This window comes from Myotis davidii, unplaced genomic scaffold (genome assembly GCF_000327345.1).
Source record: "Myotis davidii unplaced genomic scaffold, ASM32734v1 scaffold496, whole genome shotgun sequence".
Lineage (NCBI taxonomy): Eukaryota > Metazoa > Chordata > Mammalia > Chiroptera > Vespertilionidae > Myotis > Myotis davidii.
This window is the reverse complement of record NW_006289398.1, coordinates 2,489,322-2,502,891: the sequence shown is the minus strand read 5'-3', so window position 1 is coordinate 2,502,891 and position 13,570 is coordinate 2,489,322. Positions and strand designations below refer to the sequence as shown.

At 42.7% G+C, this 13,570-nt stretch overlaps 1 protein-coding gene across 1 annotated transcript in view; it reads left to right on the top strand.

Moving 5' to 3' along the window:
- The window catches only part of IL7R (interleukin 7 receptor), a 23,125-nt gene extending 11,912 nt beyond the window's left edge, over positions 1-11,213 (top strand). The window contains exons 3-8 of the mRNA XM_006761763.2: positions 1,109-1,266; positions 6,004-6,161; positions 7,091-7,256; positions 8,500-8,593; positions 9,522-9,597; positions 9,993-11,213. Of these exons, the coding sequence (XP_006761826.2) occupies positions 1,109-1,266; positions 6,004-6,161; positions 7,091-7,256; positions 8,500-8,593; positions 9,522-9,597; positions 9,993-10,496 (1,156 nt within the window). The 3' untranslated portion in view covers positions 10,497-11,213. The remainder of the gene's footprint in view (positions 1-1,108; positions 1,267-6,003; positions 6,162-7,090; positions 7,257-8,499; positions 8,594-9,521; positions 9,598-9,992) is intronic.
- The last annotated feature ends 2,357 nt before the right edge of the window (positions 11,214-13,570 follow it).

Sequence of the window (13,570 nt, the reverse complement as noted above, 5' to 3'; positions counted from 1 at the left end):
TTGAAATTTTGTTTAATATTATATATGCCAATTTGGGGGATTTTTCCATCTTTTTCTCACTGAATTTTGCTAATCCAGGAAAGTAGCTCTCCACTTATTTAGATCTTCTTTAATAGCTCTCAGGAATATTTTGTGATTGTCGTTGCAAAGGCCTTAAACATCTTTTATTAACTGTTATTTCTAAGCATTTTATGTTTCTATTGCAGAAATGAAGCTGTTCTTTTTTAAAATGATTTTCTAATTGTTTTATACTAAGCTATAGAAATATAACTGCATTTTGTACAATGACTTTGCTGAATTCACTTCATTATTTCCTGTAATTGTATTGGAGAAAATGGTCTTTCATGTAAACAAACATGTGGTCTGCAAATAAAGGGTCGTTTTTTTTTCCTTTTCCAATCTGGATGCCTTTTACTTCAGAGATTTAAGATGTTATTCCAGTGTTTTCTGGTTTCCATAGTTTCTGATGGAAAGTGATAATTTTTCCTGGATGTTTACAAGATTTTTTATTTGTCTTTGTTTTTCAGCCATTCAACTATGATGTGCTTAGCTTTTATGATGTGCTTTTTTTTTTTTTCCACATTTGGGAAATTTGGAGCCATTATTTTTTTAAATATTTGTTCAGCCAAATTTTTTTCTTTCTCTCTTCTTGTTCTGGACTGTTAATTACATTTATCCCTTTGATGTTGTTCTACAGGTCACCAAGACTTTTTATTTCAGAATAAATAATGTCTATTGACCTATCTTCATGTTCACTAACCCTTTGTTCTGCCATCTTCAATTTGCTGTTAAATCCATCCCATACATTCAGTACATTTTAAAAAATTGTAGATACTTGTTATAGTATTTTTATTTTGTTCTCCTTTATAGGTTCCACTTCTCCATTAAGATTAAACATCTGTTCCATAACCCTAACAATGTTTTATGTTTAGTCCTGGAACATATTTACAAGAGCTGCCCTAAAGTCATTTTTCTGCTAGTCCCAACAACTGGATCATCTTAGGGTCAGAGTTGAACTCACACAAATAAAGCGTACTTGTGCTGTTATTCCGTTGTATACAGAAACTACTACTTGAATTAAAACAAATACCCTTTTTTGTTTCTACAGTGAACACCTTTTGGGTGTAAAGTGCTTGAATTTTATTAAACAGCAAGAGATATATTTCATCAAGACAAATAAATTCTTACTGATTGGAGACAGCAAAATATGTGTGAAGCTTGGACAAAGGATCTTAACTTGCAGGAAAATGAGCATAGTCCATATAGGTAAGAAGAGTAGGGGGGCAGGGGGATGACTTCCATCTTTCAGGTATCTAAAGATATTGACCGTCTCTGGAGTTTCTGGATTTTAAAAGTGCACAGATCATAAAAACTATTTGCATTAGAGAATAGCAAAGTCTCTGATACAAATAAGTTTTACTTATTTTTAAAAATTTATTTTATTTTTCAACCATAGTTTGCATTCAATACCATTCTGCACCAATTTCAGATATTCAGTAAAATGGCCAGAAAAAAACATGCACCCTACACAGTGGTCCCTCTGCTGCCCCAAACACCCCAACTGCCCCATATCCTGTTTTCTCAACACCATTGACTGTATTCCCACACTGCAAACTGCATCTCTGTGGCTATTCTGCACCTACCAATTGGTACTGCTTGATTCCTTCCACTTTTCAACCAGCCCCCCTACTTCCCTCCCCTCTGACAGCTGTCAGTCTATTCTTTGTGTTATGAGTCAGATCATTTTTAAAAGAAATGAAAGTTTTAAAGCTTATGCTATTAATTCTTACCGTAATAATTCTCTGAGTTTTCACACTCCATGAGTGAGAGTGGTTGGAACCTATACATTAAAGAGAAATTCATCCATATGATGTGTTTAACTGGAGCTGGGTCTCCAGTCATCCACTCACTCATGGCCTTTCCTTCCTCATCTCACCTTCTCCTAAATTTTCTGTAGTCTTCTCCCCCTATACTTACCACATTCTGAGTGTGTTTAGCTAAATAATCACATCATTCTAAAAAGTAAATATACCTTCTGGATTAGAGTTCTCCAGAGGAAACAGAACCATTAAGGGAGATATATATACTAAAGGCCCAGTGCAGGAAATCATGCACAGGTAGGGCCCCTGGGCCTAGCTTGCAATCAGGGCCATCTTCCACCCGCTCACCAGTCCCCAGTCCTGCCCCACTGCCACCCACCCGGTGCCCCATGGTTCCCCTTTGGCCATGCTGCAATCGGAGCCTGTGGGCAGGAGGAGGGACCAAGAGGTGGTCAATGCACCTCATAGCAACTGGTCAAGCGGTTGTTCCAGTCATTATGCCATTATGGTCACTGGGCTTTTATTATATAGGATATTTTAAGAAATTGGCTCACATGATTATGGGAGCTGGTAAATCTGAAATTTGTAGGGCAAGCCAGAAAGCTAGAAATTGAGGTTAGCATGGATATTATAGTCTTGAGTGAAAATTCCCCAGGGCAGGCCACACTGTCTGGAAACTCAAGCAGGTTTTTTAGTAGAATTCTTGAGACAGAATTTTTGCTTCTTCTGGAAATCTGTCTTTGCTTTTCAGGCCTTCATCTAATTAGATGAAGACTACCCTATAGAGGGTAATCTGTTTTACTCAAAGCCTACTGCTTTAAATGTTACCTGTGTCTTTAAAAAAAAAAAAAAAATACTGTACTTCAGACTAGTGTTTGACCAAACAAGTGGACACCATATTGACACATGAAGTTACTATCACACCTTCCTAAGAGACCCTATTATTGAGGATTGATGCTGAATCTGATTTGACCTAGAATACATATATCACATTTGGTTAAAGAAATATAGTTCAAATAAAATTATAATTATAATTTGAATTGCTAAACTCATCTGCATGTTTTCTTTGAATCTATATAATATCCATATACATAATAATAAAATCAATAAATTCATTCAGTTAACTGGGTATAAGTCAATATTAATTACCAATTTAACTTTTGGTTACCAGGCAAGTAAATCAAAACAATCAGAGAGATTGGGATAAAAAAAAAAGTTTTCCATTGCTTACAGATTTATGACCCTGGGGTGAGTAAATTCTTTATACTCAGAGATACCCTGGTATAGGGCGAGCTCTGAGCCAATTATGATACGTGAGTACAATGGAATCCTAACTACTTGTACATATTGTACCTGTGGAGATTTCATATGTATGTATGAAGAACTGTTCAAAGCAATTGACAAGATGAATTCTTTTGCTGGTTTTAAAAACTATGGCTCTGTCTCTCCATATTCTCAACCTCACCCCCGACTTACCCTCTAAAAATAAAGTTAAATGTAGGAGAGCACTACTCCTTAGAAACCACAAAGAGAAACTTGGAATTTAGTCTCAGCTTTACTTCACTGAGGTGGTAAAATAAAGAGTGAAGGCAAAAGTTCCAGATGTGAACAAGTATCGGTGGTGGAGAAGAGACAAAACAGGCGTGAGTGCCAGCCAGGTGGGGATGACAGTCACAGTCTGTGACACAAGCCAGCTAGGTTTTGCTCATCTGGAGACCCGGCTGCTGTGGATGGGTGTTCAGTTTGTGCCCTGCACGAGAGCACTGTATTGCAGGTTTACCATTTGCATTATAAATACTGTCTATCCGCTCTCAGTCCTCCGGCAGAGCCCTGGAGCCCCAGATGAGAGCCCCTTCCTACAGAAACCCACGCCGCACACATGGCCCACGTGCATCTTATAGGGAGAGCGTGTGAACACTCGTGGCACATCCATAGCCCGGGGGCGGGGGGCACCCTGCCCCATCGGAATCCCCAGATCTCACATGCCCATAGAGTCCGTATTCTATACCACCCAGCAGTCTACAAACCTGACATGCCTCATTTGAGGGGCCAGGTGGGGGTGGGGAGAGGCAGTGTGTGCACACTGCTGGTAGCATGGACCCCTCTGGAGTATTACAGGAGAACCTCAGGGCTTTGGAAAGCACCCCTGGGGAACGAGGAGGAGGAGTGGGGGAGGTGAGTCTACAATAGCATCTTTTCTGGCTCCATCACTTAATGAAATGTAAGCTGGATGCTCCTGAGTGCACCTCACAGCCAGGGCTCCCCTGCAGCGACCTGCCTCCTCACCCACTTCCTGTCTTTAGGTCTAGAGGGGCAGTGTCCTGCCTTCCTACTTTTCTTGGCCGGGTACATTTCTATAATCGCTCAGGTTGTGCAAGAATTAATACACGTTTTAAACTGTTTGCTTGAGGAATGAGCATCCTTTTCGAATGTGCTCATAGACAGCACTTAGGCTGGAGGCAGACATGGAGAGGGGCCCGGACAAGCCAGTGGGAAGCAACAGCCAGAAACAAAAGCTAAGGGAAGCACAGTGAGGGTCGGGTCAGACAGGGTTGAATTTCAGTCCCTTAAGCCACCCCCAAGGGGCCTCTCCGAGACTACAGTGGCTATCAGTGATTACTGAAGGAAGATGGCACAACTAACACACTTGGTACTTAGTAGGTATATAATCAATATTAGTCTGGTCTTCCCTTAATTCTTCCTTTATCGTCCTCGGGAGATGGGGGTGGAAGGGACTCCATGGCAGATTGCTTGTTGAGAATGTGAATTTTAATTATCCCCTTCAATGAAGGGCGGGAACCGGCTTGGCAAGCATCAGGGGGTTGACAGCATTCTCTGTTGACTTGTTTCTTCTCTGCACCCACCTCCTTTCCTCCTGCTTCCTTTTAGGGCACCGTCCCTTTATCTAGTGCATGCACGTTAATAGAGGATCAACTTCCCCTTTCATGAGACATCGAGGGTAAGGAAGGAGCCACTTCCTCTTTATAGTACTGCTGGAGCATTACAGGAGAAACCTGGCCAGTCAGCACTATGAGAAACTGATGGCAGTATGTAGGTCAAACCCCACCGCACGAGTTCATTTTACTGGGTCAGCACGACAGTCTTTGAGCCCAGCTCGGACTGCCCGGAATCCAGCTCCATCTACCGAGTGAAAGTTTGATGAACACACTTGCCCATTCATTAACAACAGGTTTAGGTTAGACTTTTACTTATGTGTTCTCCCATCTTCTTGAGATAAGCCATGCAGAACAGTGGCTGCCACATCTTTAGATAACTGACCTCCCAGACTTTGGTGAAAGAGCAGCTAAGAGGCCAAGCGGGGGAAGCCTCCTGCCAGCGTGGGCAGGCAGCCCGACACACATGCTCTTCTAGGAATTCAGTACCTTCCTCAGCATTTGTTCTGCCTGAAATAATACCTATACCCCTCCAACCGCATTTCATGTATGGTGCATGTGACCCTAGCAGCCACGCTGTGAGGCAGACAGGCAGAAGGAAGAAGCCAGAGAGGGGTTTAGAGCAAAAGCAAAAGAGCCTGAAGGAGGAGGCAGCGTGAGGTCACACTGGAAGGTCCAAGCCAGGGCCATGATGCAGACCCTCGAATTCTATAGAAAGCTGAAATGAGGTGCAGACTTACCACCTGATCCCATTGGAACAATGGAGACTTGAAGTCTACATACTCTGCGTTGGGGCTAGTTCATAACAAGTGTTCAAAAAATGAGAAGAATGTGTTTTAGTGTAAAATTAGCAGCTGTTGTAACAAATAAGCCCTGAACATGTGATATCTCGAACACCATCAAGTTGATTTCTTGCTCTTTTAAGAACCAAATGGGTATTTTTAACCTGTGGGTGGAGGTCCTCCAAGCAATATTCAGGCTCGTTCATCCTGTAGCTTCACTGTCTTCAATATGTGACTCCAATAAGTGAAAGGGGACCAGGCATAGGGCCACACATGTGGGGTTTCTAGGCCAGGATAGGAAGTACTGCACAGCACTTCCACTCACACTGCTCTTTAGGCCACGCCCAATTGCAAGGGAGGCTGGGAAATGTAGTCAGGCTTTGAACCTGGAGAAGAAGAAATGGTTTTCTAAACAGGAATGTGATTTTCAGAGCAGATGAACTTTAAAATTATAATTATTTTTCTTGACTGCCCTCTAGGCTGACCTCATTTCTTTTTCCTTTTCAGTTAAACCTGAGGCTCCTTTTGACATAAGAGTCACCTATCGGGAGGAAGCAAATGACTTTGTGGTGACATTTAATACATCACACTTGCAAAAGAAATATGTAAAAAATTTAATTCATGAGGTAGCCTACCACCAGGAAAAAAATGAACATGATTGGATGGTATGTGGGTCAACTTCCTATATAGGTTATGAAATTTATAAATATGTGTATATGAATATACTGAATAAATAAGTTACATATATAAATTAAAATATGTAAATGTATTAAACTATAAAACAGGAACTTCTTAATATTATATATTTTTTGTTCCAGAGGTACATTTACCAAGGTCCTAGGTCCTCGGTCCTAGGGAGGCCCCCTACTAATTTTATGCTCAAAATATACCTTTTACTGAAAAGAGCTTCTAAGAATAAAAGTTTCAAATCTCCTCTGGCCCAGTCCTCTTCTAACTCTGTTTGCCCCCCGCCCCCCTTGGGGGAGGGGGTGTTTTGTTGTTGTTGTTGTTTATTTTTATAGTGTTTCTAAATTAAATTATTGGGCTAACAATATAGGTCAAGACCAAATAAAAATCAATCCTCTTTACTTGGGATCCTTAAAAGGTATCCTATTTAGCACAACTTTCACAGGTAAATCAGGCAAAAACACCACCAAGTCATAACAATTGATTTATGGAAGTTGTGGGAGCAATGGAATGGAGGAAAAGAAGAGAGGAAGGTAGAATTACATCTTTTTACAGGGAAATAGTTTTTGCTCACTCACCTTACCACTCCCTTTCGCCTTTTCTTGGGATGTGAAAGGAGAGAGAGAAAATGAAGAGATTGAAGAGTTGGGGGAGCCCAGATCACCTGAATAAAGACCCCGGCACCACTGCCCTCTTCGACCAACTACAGCATCATTTATGAGCTCAGAGCCTCTGGCAAACTCTACTGCTGGCCCTTCCACATGTCATTTTTTTTCTTGTAACAAATATGAGAGACCTTTGAGCGAATGTCCACATGACTAAAGGTGCTCAACTTGAATGGGTTGGGAGATCTGGGCAGCACCTCTTTCTTCATCCTAAAAATGTTGTGGCACTTTTTGCTCTTCAGCACGTGAATCTGTCCAGTACAAAGCTGACACTCCTGCAGAGAAAGCTACAACCTGGTGCCATGTATGAGATTAAAGTCCGATCCATCCCTACTGATTATTTTCAAGGCTTCTGGAGTGAATGGAGTCCCAGTTTCCACTTCAGAACTCCAGAGGTCAAGGGCCCAGGTGAGAAGTGACTGCAGATTCTCTGTTTCCCACAGAGAGCTTTGCAGGTCAAAGTGTGTGAGTGAGAACGAGAGCAAGAGAGAGGATGCCTTTCTTTGGAGAGGACCTGCCATCTTTGCCCTTTTTGTGATGAACCAGGAAGAAGTGGGAGTTGATCAACTGATGAAGGCTTTCTGGACTCTACTGGCCTGGGTGCTCCTAGGACAGTGATGGCGAACCTCTGACACGCAAACTCATTTTTTTGGTTGATTTTTCTTTGTTAAATGGCATTTAAATATATAAAATAAATATCAAAAATATAAAAAGTCTTTGTTTTACTATGGTTGCAAATATCAAAAAATTTCTATATGTGACACGGCACCAGAGTTAAGTTAGGGTTTTTCAAAATGCTGACACGCCGAGCTCAAAAGGTTCGCCATCACTGCTAATACTTCTGAACAAAATTCCCACCTACTGCCTCCAGTTTACCAATTCAGACTGGGATCTCAGTGACTGGTGTTTCTAAGGCCCCTCTAGGCAACACTTTTGTGGAAGGTAGATTGGCAGGCTGGCGGGGCTCTCCCATGCCCTTCTCTCCAGAATAATGAAAATATCCTGCTGGTACAGGAAAGGAGAGTGGCCAAAAGAGCCAAAGGACTTGGCTCAGGCAGATCCCTGGGGACCTGAAGCATCGCACATATATCTCTCCTTTGGGGGATGAGATGACTGAGGGTATCTATTTTATCACACCGCCCCCCCCCCCCCAGTTTGGCTCCTTTCTCTTGATGATGGGAGTCTAGAAGGGAGTGCTGGTGTCTTTCAAAAAACATTTTTATTGATTTCAGAGAGAGGAAGGGAGAGGGATAGGGAGATCAAAACATTGATGAGAGAGAAAAAAATCAATCAGTTGCCTTCTGCATACCCCACACTGGGGATTGCCCCAAACCTAGGCATGTGCCATGACCAGGAATCAACAGCAACTTCCAGGTACATGGGATGATGCTCAACCAACTGAGCCACATCAGCTAGACAACTGCTGATATCTTTAATGCTAGGTCACTTTCACATTTCAAGTGACAGATGTTCTGAACCTGGTCACCTAAATCAGTGCCACTTACTGAAGTCAAGATTCTGCCATAAAGCTATGACATCATCCTGTTCCCTGAAGAGCAACATTCAAGAAATAATACAGAAACCAAGTTACTAAATAAACTCAGCTCATCCTGATAATGGTGGCTAACTTGGAACTATCTTTGCATTCCAGGAAAGATGGAGCCTGTTCTACTAATAGTCAGCATTCTGAGTTTCTTCTCTGTGGCTGTGATGGTCATCTTGGCCGGTGTGTTATGGAAAAAAAGGTGAATTCCTTTCATCAAATGGGTGGTTATGTGGGATTCCAGAGAGTCAGAGCTCTAACTCTACTTACTGATTAGAACTACAAAGGGGACTAAGGCATTTCAGAAATTATAGTGCCAACATCCCTTTTCATTCTCAGGCACTCATGAATTTCCAGTTTCCTAAGAGCTGAAATATATAAACCAAACATCAGGCGAATGCTTCCCACCCTGCCAACTTTTTCTCCTGAAGAAGTAGGAGCCCTGCCTCCAGAATTCCAGCACAACTAAAAACACCCATGGAAAAATGTAGAATATATGTGAAGTCTTACTTTAGCACAATATTCATGGGACTTTGGCATTCTACCTTATGAAAAGTCCATGTTTGTTACGTCATAAAAAATGATGTTTTAAACACATACCAGTCCATGCTCTAGGAAGATGCTATCAGCACAGGACCACATATCCCAAGAATGCAAACACTCCAATTTGAAAAGCACCATCTTAAAGCAATTTCCCTGGGTAACTTAGAAAATATTCTTCACTTCTACAAAAATGAGAGAGAATGGGTTGCTGCAAATAAAGATGAATAAGATGACAACATATATATTGGGAGTAGATGAGAAGGTCCAATTGTAGCTTCATAACTACACCAAACCACTTCATTGCCACGCCTCATTGTTCCTTTTATCCAGCACTGTTTCCCAGAGGTGTATCATTATTTTTGTCTCATCCACAGAATAGATCACTGAAAACCATCTCTGGTCCAACTCCTCCACAGATGGTAGGACAATGATGCCCAAATAAGTCACTTCCCCAATGTGTTCCACCTAGCCATTGCAGAGCCAAGACTAAAAATGCATTCTGATTTCTGGCTCAGAATAAGTGGAAAGATCTATTGTGCCTGCTTCCTGAGCCATTCTTTTCATCTATCAATGTTCTCTTATTTCAGAATTAAGCCTATTGTATGGCCCAGTCTCCCTGATCATAAGAAGACGCTGGAGCAACTGTGTAAGAAACCAAAAAAGGCGAGTGCTTCTGATGCTTTTCTGTCACTATGTTCAAGGCAGCCCAACAGCCAGGAATAATATTGCAGGATTAGGAATTGTTGAACTTCAAGTTTTGTTCTTTGGGTATTCCTAACCCAGGATTCCTCATAAGAGTCTAGCTGTAGCTTCTGGAGGTAGGAAACAAAAATGAAATATACATTTCAGTACTGGAGGGCACAGTTAGTGGTGATTTCAGACCCCAAGTGTCATAGCACCTCCAAAAGCAAAGAGACAATTAGAACATATGGGTTCATCTCTGATATTCTCTGGTAAACCCCTGTCAGAAGTTTTTAGATCTTTTCCTGAACAGCACATTTGACAGCGCGTCTCTCTGGTGCACTCTTTATGTCTTCTCTCTTTTCATTTTGGTGCAGAATTTGACTGTGAGTTTCAATCCTGAAAGTTTCCTGGACTGCCAGATTCATAAGGTGGATGGCATTCAAGCTAGAGACGAAGTGGAAGGCTTTCTGCAAGACACATTTCCTGCACAACTTGAGGAGTCTGAGAAGCAGAGGCTTGGAGGGGGTGTGCAGTGCCCCAACTGGCCAAGCAAGCATGCAGTCATCACCCCAAAAACTTTCAGAGGAGATGCATCCCTCAGGTGCCTGGCTGGGAATGTCAGTGTGTGTGGTACCCCTGTTCTCCCCTCCTCCAGGTACCCAGAGTGCAGGGAAAGTGGCAAGAATGGGCCTCATGTGTACCAGGGCCTGCTGCTTGGGCCTGGAACTACAAATGCCACCCTGCACCCTCCATTTCCTTTCCAATCAGAAATCCTGACATTGAACCCAGCTGCCCAGGGTCAGCTCCTCCTCACTCCCTTGGGGTCAAACCAAGAAGAAGCATATGTCACCATGTCCAGCTTCTACCAAAACCAGTGAACTGTAAGAAACCAGGGACTGGAACCAAGTGAACAACAAAAATGATTGAGCTCCCACTCTCCCTCACAGCATGAAGAAGACAAAACTAATGCAACCCTCTCTGTAACATACAGGATTTGGAATCATCGCTCCCCCACATCTCTCTCCCCACTTTCAGTGTGTGGCAGGAGCATTCTGCTTCAGCTATCCAAAGGATTCAATTATTTCAGAAACTACAAAAAGCAGAAAAGAGCAAAAGAAAGGGTGGAGGAAAGGATGGAGATGGAGGGGCGAGGAAGGCAGGAGGGAGCAAGGAAGGAAGGTGAGGAGGACAAGAAGAAGAGCTGCTATTATAGGACTTGCTGATTGTCCAGTACTGTGTCAGGCTCAGCATGTCTCCCTGCATCTTCACCGCTATCCTGGGAGATGGGAGCAATTCTTATTCTTATTGTTTTCTCTGTTACAGATGATGAAACTGAGGCTTAAAGTAACTTGTCCATGCTTCCCACTCAGCCAGGGGCAGAGCCAAAATTTGATGCCCAGAGTCTAAGGGCAGTCTCCCTGGAGCCATGTGCCTTCCCCCTAACTAGGAGTTGTCCCATTCCTGAGTGCCCACCCTCACTAATAACATGATGACTATATAATTCAAGTCCAAACTGGATCACTTTTGAAAGTGAAAGAAGTTATAAATAACTAGAGGCCTGATGCACAAAATTTGTTCAAGAATAGGCTTCCTTCCCCCGGCTGCCTGGCACCGGCTCCCCTCTGGCACCCAGAACCTGAGCTTCCCTCCAGCCACCAGCAGGCACCTGGGACCAGGGCTTCCCTTGTAGCACCGGCTTCATCCAGAAGGTCATCTGGAAGGACATCCAGTCTAATTAGCATATTATGCTTTTATTATTATAGGTTACTCCAGGACAATAAACTGGGGGTGTCCCAGGCAAATGGGGACACAGGGTCACCAGACCAAAAAAGCTATAGGGAAGAGAATAGGGGTGAAATGGTGTCAGGATATGTGGAGTACCAGGCATGGCCCACCATGTCTGCAAAAAGTGAATGCCACAAAGCCCATTTCATTCTGTGTTGTGTTGTGTTTTGGTTTGGTTTTTTTAAAAAAATTACCCTGGAGGGAGGTGGTAAATGAGAAGCCCTGGATTTCTATTGTTGGTTATCAAGAGCCCAATCCTCTTGCTACCACTCCCAGATGCAGGTATGGAAGGAAGAAAAACCTGCTTTCCACTCTGGTCTTCCCGGAGCATGGTAGCAGCGAAGGGGGAATAATCCTTCTGTGTGTATAGAAGCAGCCCCGACCCAGTTTCATCCTCAAACTGTCCAAGTTCTGCAGCCATCGATGCCGACACAGACTTCAAGGAGATGGAGCTACAATAGGCACATGCAGGATGGGGAAGTGAAGATGGACAGGCTTTGGTTGGGGCTTGTTGTCATTCACCTTTTGTGCGTTTTTTCTTTGTTCTGATTTGAATTTGTTTGGGGGAGATTGTTCTTAATTTTTGATTTTTGCTGTTTTGTTTTGGAATGTCTGTGAAGGGAGTTTCAAGGGTGGACTAACAGATACATGTATTGGCTTAGACCCAACAGTAATCAGAGCATCTACTCTTCAACTGGTTCGTACTTTCCAAGTCCTTTCTCTGAATCAGTAGTAATGAATATAATCCCGTCATCACTCAGATTTGCTTCATGCCTGTGATCGTCACAGGACCTCCATGAGTGATATCTCTTTCCTTTCCTTGACAAGTATTCATGAAAAGCCTGCTATGTGCAAACCCCAGGGTTAGGAACAAGAGATCTAAGCCAAATAAGGTTGGGGCCCTGCTCTCATTCAGTGAAAAATTTAATGAAAGTGGCAGCTTTGTAAACAAATGGTTAAAATCATATGAAGTGCTATCATGGAGGCATGTGCACAATGCCTGCTGGTGTCAGAGACAATACCACAATACACCAGCAAGGAGGAAACACAGAGCCTGCACATGTGAGCAGAAGACTTTTTCCACCGGGTGGGCGTGTATTCTTCACCCTTTGCAGAAATGGGAGCCACGGTGACCTCAAAGAGGACATGGGTCATCCCAGGAAACCTCCCACCCAACCTGGCTCTTTTGCACCCTATTCAGAGAGGCCCTCTGAAGACTTTGTTGTCAATATCTCCAACTTATGGAAAAATGGAGACACAGAAGGCAGGAAAATTACTCAGTCTTCCATGTTAAGTCAGGACTAGAAGCCATAAGTTTGCATCCCTGAAAAAAACAGACAATCTCTTAAAGAAATGAGGAGACAAGTTGAGCCCCTCCAGGTTCAAAATCCTTCAGTGTTGTTTGGCATAGGTAATAATTTGAATTTAGTGTGAGATTGCCTGTCTGTTCCTGGAAGCATTTATAAACCGTGTATCATACTCATAATCCTCACTGCTGCTAATGCTTGAATATATATATATATATTCCCTGAGACAATGTATGATGTAAGGAGACAAATTTTCTCTGATCAACCACAGTTTGGATTTTTATTAAGCAAGAAAAATTTCTGATCAGAGACTATGTGTGAATGAGAGATGAAAACTGCTAGTTCTGTAGAGCAAGAAATGAAAAAACTGATGGAGAGACAGCGGAAGTTGGTCAATGAAACAACCTAAAGTAGGGAGCCCTGCTTATTTGGTTGATTTTCTACCAGCTTTTGCCCCTCCTGTCACCCTGGTTTCCATGGGAATTTGCTTCAGAAAGCGGAGTGTTGGCTGTTTCAGATGCATATGCCTGCGTTTGCATAGCATTGCTAGAGGGGCTTTGAGATCAAAGTAGCCAGGAAGATGGGAACAATCCATGGATGGACAATTGGAACCATACAGATCTGATAGCATTTCTGCCAGCTCAGTGGGTGTTTTTTATTGGGGGGGTGGGGGGGTGGAGGGGTCATTCTTGTAAACATCCACTGTTCACTACAGTAAACCTTCCTCATTTGACCATGTACTTTCCACATGCATTACAAACATTTTTGCAGAGCTGCTAAGTATATAAGTCTCTGATATTTAATTAAATGCTATGAAACTCTCCATGACTGTGCGTGGGTTCTGTGATAAATATGGACGG